Source organism: Chelonoidis abingdonii, chromosome 5 (assembly GCF_003597395.2).
Source record: "Chelonoidis abingdonii isolate Lonesome George chromosome 5, CheloAbing_2.0, whole genome shotgun sequence".
NCBI classification, from domain to species: domain Eukaryota; kingdom Metazoa; phylum Chordata; order Testudines; family Testudinidae; genus Chelonoidis; species Chelonoidis abingdonii.
The window spans coordinates 141,568,782-141,575,530 of NC_133773.1; the positions used below are offsets into that span (position 1 = coordinate 141,568,782).

Here is a 6,749-nt window from a genome sequence, read left to right on the forward strand (position 1 = left end):
TCACAGCTGGTACCTATTGCCAGCAGGAAATTCACACCCTAAATAAAAACTGGCCTTGGCCAAAACTCTAAGCAACAGCAGAGGCACTGGGGCTGCTGGTCTGAAGGCGCAGGGGGATAGCCTTACACTGCACTGTGGGGAGAAGGTTATTTCAGTAACCTACAGGACCAAAAGATCTCTTCAAAAAATACATCTCACAGCTCAGATTGTGCAGATATTGACTTCTTAGCCCCATATGTGGACAGTAGGGGTATGGCTACACTTGAAATTTCAAAGTGCTGCCGTGAGAGTGCGGTCAGAGCACCAGCGGCTGCACGTAAACCACATCCTCTATGGGTGTAGCTTGCAGCTCTGGGAGCCGCGCTCCCAGCGCTGCGGCACTGATTACACTGAGGCTTTACAGCGCTGTATCTTGCAGCGCTCAGGGAGGTGTTTTTTCACACCCCTGAGCGCGAAAGTTGCAATGCTGTAAAGTGCCAGTGTAGCCATACCCTGGGTAAGGAGAGCTTCCCACTCGCAATACAAGAGTCTGTTACTCAAGCCCTGGCTTAACCCTTCATGTCCCAGACCACTCAGGGTACGGGTGGAGGGGGAACGAAGAAACCTGCACGCTTTCAATCTTACCCACCTTTTCGGCCACGCTGACAGCTCGCCTGCTGCGTCCTCTCAGAAGCCAGTGAGGGGTGACCAGTTCTCTGTGCAGTGGCAGCCCTGCAAGCGAGAACGTCAAGATGAACAGGTGCAGAGAACACGGGCAGGGGTTCTCCCCGTCCCGCAAGAGAACAAAGCCCAGAGATCGGAACATTTCTCTTTGATGTGCTGATGGTAGGACTCCCCTCTGACTGCACTGGCAGAATGTGGCTGAGGAATCCAGGCTGGCCAAGCCCTTTGAGAACTCTCCTGTCTATTTCAGGCACTTATGTGACAACACAGGCCATAACGACTGAGTGTCTCGCAATATTTAATGGGTACTGGTGATCTCTCCATCTCTGGCAATTTTAAAATCAAGACTGGGTGTTTTTTCTAAAAGAACTGCTCTGCTTCAAACAGGAATTACTTTGACAAGGTCTCTAGCAGGTATTATTCAGGAGGTCACATTAAATGATCAAGGTGGTCCCTTCTGGTGTGCATTTATTCTCCCTGTGAAATAGGCAAGTGCTGTTCTGTAGATTACAGAAACAGAGGCACACAGAGACTAAAGTGACTTGCCTGAGGTCACATGGGAAACGTATGGTGAAAAAGGGGATTGAACGCAGGTCCTCCAATTCCCAAGCAACCATTCTAGCCACTGGCCCATCCTTCCTCTCAGGCAGAGGCCCCTCCCCATCCAGACAAGTGCTACAGGAATGTAACAATCAGTACAATATAATAATCTGTTGGAGCGCTGTTCCAGATCCAAACTCACAGCTTGTGCCTACTGCCAGCACAACATCTGCACCCTGAACACAAACATATTGCTGGCGAAAGATGCCAGACTGCCCCCCCGGAGACCGCAAAGCTCTAGTTAAATCACCCAGCAGGCACAGCACTGACCCCGCTGCATCACTTTGCTGTAGCCCTGTCCTGGGGCCACATCTAGAGGGGAGCTCCTTCATTATGACCCAGTTCAATCCTTGGCTTCTATACACCAGCAAGGAATTTGGCTCACAGAGTGAGTCTCTCCACTTCATTTCACACAGGTCACCAAACCACCATAAGTAATAATTTTCACTGATTTCCAACCTGTATTAGAGCCTGCAGCCTAGCAGTGAAAGGACCTGCAACCCATCATCACTCCCCCTGACCCATCGCAACTCCCCAAGACAAGGCAATGCGTGAGCTCCCCTGCCTCATTCGAGACATGAGAGTACCCTGAGTTTTACTAACAATTCCGCTGCATTTGACTGCAGAAGAAGGAACAGGGACTGATGACTCAATTTGATAAACAAATAAATCCGTTATTGCTGAAAGAATATGGGAAACTTGCAAAACAGCACAAGATTCTCCAAAACCTCACGGGACAGGGACGCTGTACAAACGAACGCACGTTCAGTCAAAGTTTGGATTTAGTCACAGCCCCAAGGGGAGGGTTATTGATCGGAACAACAGGGCCCCTGTTTGTTTCAGTTCCTCGATGCGAAGAGCTGAAAGCAGACTGCGCTGAGGGAGATGTAAAGGGTGGAGTTTCTGAAAACTCGGGTTTGGTCTAAAACCAGCTAAAGATCTGGTCAGAAACCACATGCACGTTAAAACCAAGGCTACAACAACAGGAGTATCAAAAGTGTCGCTGTGTCAATGTCACACAGATTCACAGCTTGTCTGCCCTCCCCATCACACACAACTTCCCTGTGTTAATTCCTGTTCAAACTAGAGCAGATCTTTTAGAGAAAACATCCAATCTTGATTGCCAGTGATGGTGATTCTTGGTCAATTGTTCTGAGGGTTAGTTATCCCCACTGTTAAAAATTTGCATCTTATTTCCGGTGTGAATTGGTCTAGCTTCAGCTTCCAGCCAATGGCTCTTGTTCGATCTTTGTCTCTTAGGGTATGGCTACACTTGAAATTTCAAAGTGCTGCCAGCTTTGAAGTGTGAGTGCGGTCGGAGCGCCAGCGCTGGGAGAGAGCTCTCTCAGCGCTGCACAGTAAACCACATCCTCTACAGGTGTAGCTTGCAGCACTGGGAGCCGCGCTCCCAGCGCTGCGGCACTGATTACACTGAGGCTTTACAGCACTGTATCTTGCAGCGCTCAGGGGGGTGTTTTTCACACCCCTGGGCGCGAAAGTTGCAGCACTGTAAAGTGCCAGTGTAGCCATACCCTTAGGCCACGCCTATACTACAGGCACTAAAACGGTACAGCTATAGTGCCCTACCTATGACATGGTACTGCCATAGTGCAGACGCTTCCTACAGCAACAGAAGGGGTTTTTCCTCTTGCTGCAGGTAATCCAGACACACACTGCCCCGGAGCAGTGGTAGCTAGGTTGATGGACGCATTATTCCATCAATCTAGCCATGTCACCACTGGGTTTAGATCAGAACGGCTATGGCACTCGGGGGTATGAATTTTTCACCCACCCACCCCCAAATGCTGTATCTATGTCACCTGAACTTTTAAGCGTAAGCCAAGCCTTAGACCGAAGAGCCCTGAAGTCTTGCTCCGCAATACGAATATGAAACTGGATGGGCCTGAGATTGATTTTGTTTTCTCAAATGGTAGTTTAACAGACTGCTTGAAGAGCTAAAATAAGTCAGCAAATTTATGAGCAGCTTTTGTGGGAGGATCTCAGAGTTTTTACAAAACACTAATTAAGCCTCAAGCCCCTGGAAGTAAATGACTACTTCCCAGGCAGGGAAACTGAGGCACAGAGCAGTGAAGAGATTTACTCTCAAATCACAAAAAGAATTGCTGCCAGAGCTCAGATTAGAACTATAGGCCAGCATCCCAACCCCTAGGAATCATTTCCCTTTGTGGTTTTTTTTTTTAAGGTCTCATTACAGGCTACTCAGAAAGGGAAGGAAGGGGGAAAGCAGAACTAACTGCTGCTCTACTGCTCCTGCTCTTGCTCAGAGAATCCGGATTCCTGACACAGCTGGGGACAATCTGTCGCTTCAGATTTTTGATGGAGGCAGAAATAATCTTGACACTGAAAAGGCCGGCCAACTAACCATGTAAAGAAAGGACAAGTTCAATACCCAAGTTTGAAACCTCCAGCTGTTTAGGGAAGCTTCTAGGAACCTACAGACAGGCTCTGAGGCCCAGATTCTCCAGGATAATGGATTGATTTCAAATTGATTACCTTTGAGGATCAGGGCTTTTCCATGCATCCAACTGAGCAGGGGTCCTAACCTTGCTGGATGTGCTGCAAACCCCACCTTTTTCCAGGGATGTTTAGAGATGGGATGGGACACGGGGAGTTGTTTATAACGATTACTTGGGGAAGGCCTGCGGCCATATCGTAACGGCTGTTTTTTATTATGCTAAGACCCTTGCTGTGCTGAAAACTGTCCCTGCAGTGAATGGGAGGGGCTTAGATCCTGACACAGGACCCTGTTAAAATCTAAATCAAATAAATTACAATAGGATGTTTTTTCCAATCCATCTCCCTGTTTTTCAGGGAATTACTTACAAGCACACACACCCCGCCCCATTCTGCTAACATGCTCTCCAGGAGCGCCTCTTGCTTGCAGTTGATATAGCTGTCACTCTATATTTGCACTGGGGTAGCGCCTAGAATCTCCAGTCACAGACCAGGGCCCACCGCAAGGTGCTGTAGGAACACTTAGAGGCAGTCCTTGTCCCGCTGGAAGTAAGCTTTCCGCTCCCTGTTCACAGCTCCTGCCTGCCCCCAAACTTGATCAATTATTTCTGCCAAGCCAGGATCCCCCCCATACACTCAACTCTGAGGGTCCTTTTAACGCGTGGCTCCCCACACCAAGCACTGTGTTCAGAAAGAAAAAAAATCCTAAGGATACAGAATTGTTTTTGTTTCATTTCAAACAGAAAAATCTCATTTCATTTTTCTGGAGGGAACCCACCCTGCACACACCAGAAACGGAGACCAAACCGAACATTTCGGTTTTGTCAATAGCAGAAAACGTCAAAGGTAACAAAAACTTCCCCAGAAAATGTTCCTGTCCTTCCAAAAAGCTGGTTTTCATCTTAAAGAGGGTGCACAAGGAAACCTGGCTCCTGCCCCTGGGGAGTGGTGGCTGGGAGAGCTGTGGCTTGAGTGCAGGCTAGGAGCCCCTCCACCCCACTGAGCAGCGGACCCTGTAGAGGCGCAAGGGGCCACTGGCTGCGATGTCTGACAGGGGCCCTCTATGGATGTGCCCCCGGAGCCGATGCCTGCAAGGCGAGGACTCGCTAGCCCAGCCCAGGGCTGAGGGAAGTTGGCTGTGAGCAGCAAGCCGCCTCCTGATCCCCCAGCACGACCATATAGAGGCATGGAGCGGAGTCTGCCTGGCCGGGGGCCGCAAAGCGGGAGGCTCTCCGCGGGGCAGCACCCAGCCCGGCTGGGTTGGGCAGGGGGACCCCAGCTCCGCTCACATCGCCAGCCACAGCCCCCTCGGCCTGCGCTCCTGCCCAGAGATCTGCCGGCTCCATTCAAAGTCCCAACACCCGTGCGCTCCCAGGCACATCCACCTCCCCGCCAGTCAGACCCAGGAGGGCTTCCACCCTGCCAGCCACACCCAGGGGGCTGCACCCCACGTGCACCCTCCCCGCCAGCCAGACCCTGGGGAGCTCACCACCCTCCCCGCAGGAGCAGCCCTCACCCCAGCCACACCCAGGGGGCTGCACCCCTGTGCACCCAGGAGCACCCTCCCCGCCAGCCAGACCCTGGAGGGCTCAACCCCCGCCCCCCAGCAGGGGCAGCCCTCACCCCAGCCACACTCAGGGGGCTGCACCCCTGTGCACCCAGGAGCACCCTCCCCGCCAGCCAGATCCTGGAGGGGCTCAACTCCCACCACAGGGGCAGCTCTCACCCCAGCCACACCCAGGGGGCTGCACCCCATGTGCATCCTCCCCGCCAGCCAGATCCTGGAGGGCTCAACCCCCACCGCAGGGGCAGCTCTCACCCCACCTCCCTCCTCCCAGCGGGCCGCACCCACCTCCCTCCCCGCCAGCCAGACCCAGGGGACCCCTAGGGGAACATCTCCCAGGCCAGGTGGCCCTAGGGGATCTGCCCTTGCGACCGCCCCCCTCTCCCTTACCTGGTGCCTCGGAGGCGGCCGCGGGGCTGGAGGGGAGCAGCAGCAGCAGGAGGAGGAAGCGCCCCCCAAGGGGACCCCCGGGCGTGCTCCGGCAGCAGGGCTTGCGGGGGCCGCCTGCCCCCATCCCCGCGGCGCGCTACCCTCTGCCTGCCGGCGCTGCTGCCTCTGCCCGGCCTCTTATACAGCCCGGGCTCCCCCCCGCCCCGCTTCTTCGCCGCCAGCTGGGGCCCCGCTGCACCCTGGGGCTTGTAGGCAGCGGGCCGGGGCAGGGCTCGGGCTCAGCATGGTGCTTGTGTAATGAGAAACAGCCGCTCTGCTAAGCGCCCCTCTTGGCTGCAGCTCGCAGGGTCCCCCCAGCTCCTCGCACGGCAAGAGCCTCAGCCTGGGCTTGGGGATAAACGCAGGCCAGGAACACAGAGTCCCCCGCATGCACACACACCCCTCCGCCCCTACACTGGCCCCCGCCCCGCACTTTTTCCTGGCTCCAAGTGGCCCAGATGCGACAGTGGTTGGCTAGGGCCCAAAGTGAACCGCTGTAACTTTCTTTTTGCTGCACATTTCAACCTACAAAAAGAGAAACAAGTAAAAGGCTTCGTCTGGCGTGGGGAACTCTTCCGCCGCTAGGCCAGGAGAGCGCGAGGCTGGCTCGCTTTACTTTCACTTTTGACACTAACGGTGGTGTCAGTTTCAGGTTCTCATAGGTTTATAGGTGTAGAGGTATTGCTAGAGATTTTCTCTCTATTCTGGGGTGGGCAAACTAGGGCCCACAGGCCACATCCAGCCCTCCAGGAAGTTTAATCTGGCCTCACGCTCCTGCTGGGGAGTGGGGTCTGAGGCTTGCCCCACTCCAGCCGAGGAGTGGGGGCCGAGGCCACCCTGCACACTCTGCCTCCTATGTTTAGGGGCAGCCAGGGGCCTCCATATGCCACCCCTGCAGCTCCCATTGGCCAGGCCCAGGAACCTTGGCCAGTGGGAGCTGCAGAGGCGGCACCTGCAGACAGGGCAGCGCACAGAGCTGCCTGGCTTCACCTCTGCATAGGAGGTGGAGAAGGGACAT

The 6,749-nt window shown here is 54.2% G+C and overlaps 1 protein-coding gene across 3 annotated transcripts in view; it reads right to left on the minus strand.

The window, feature by feature from the left end:
• ADAM33 (ADAM metallopeptidase domain 33) overlaps nucleotides 1–5,841 on the minus strand; it is an 81,196-nt gene extending 75,355 nt beyond the window's left edge. For 2 of the 3 annotated variants that reach the window (XM_075066675.1, XM_075066676.1), the window contains exons 1-2: nucleotides 5,693–5,829; nucleotides 629–711 (exon numbers count right to left, since the gene is read on the minus strand). In XM_075066675.1, the coding sequence (XP_074922776.1) occupies nucleotides 629–711; nucleotides 5,693–5,816 (207 nt within the window). In that variant the 5' untranslated portion in view covers nucleotides 5,817–5,829. Of the gene's footprint in view, nucleotides 1–628; nucleotides 712–5,692 lie in introns of all 3 variants that reach the window. The other variant, XM_075066674.1, reaches the window with a different exon arrangement.
• Nucleotides 5,842–6,749: the final 908 nt, after the last annotated feature.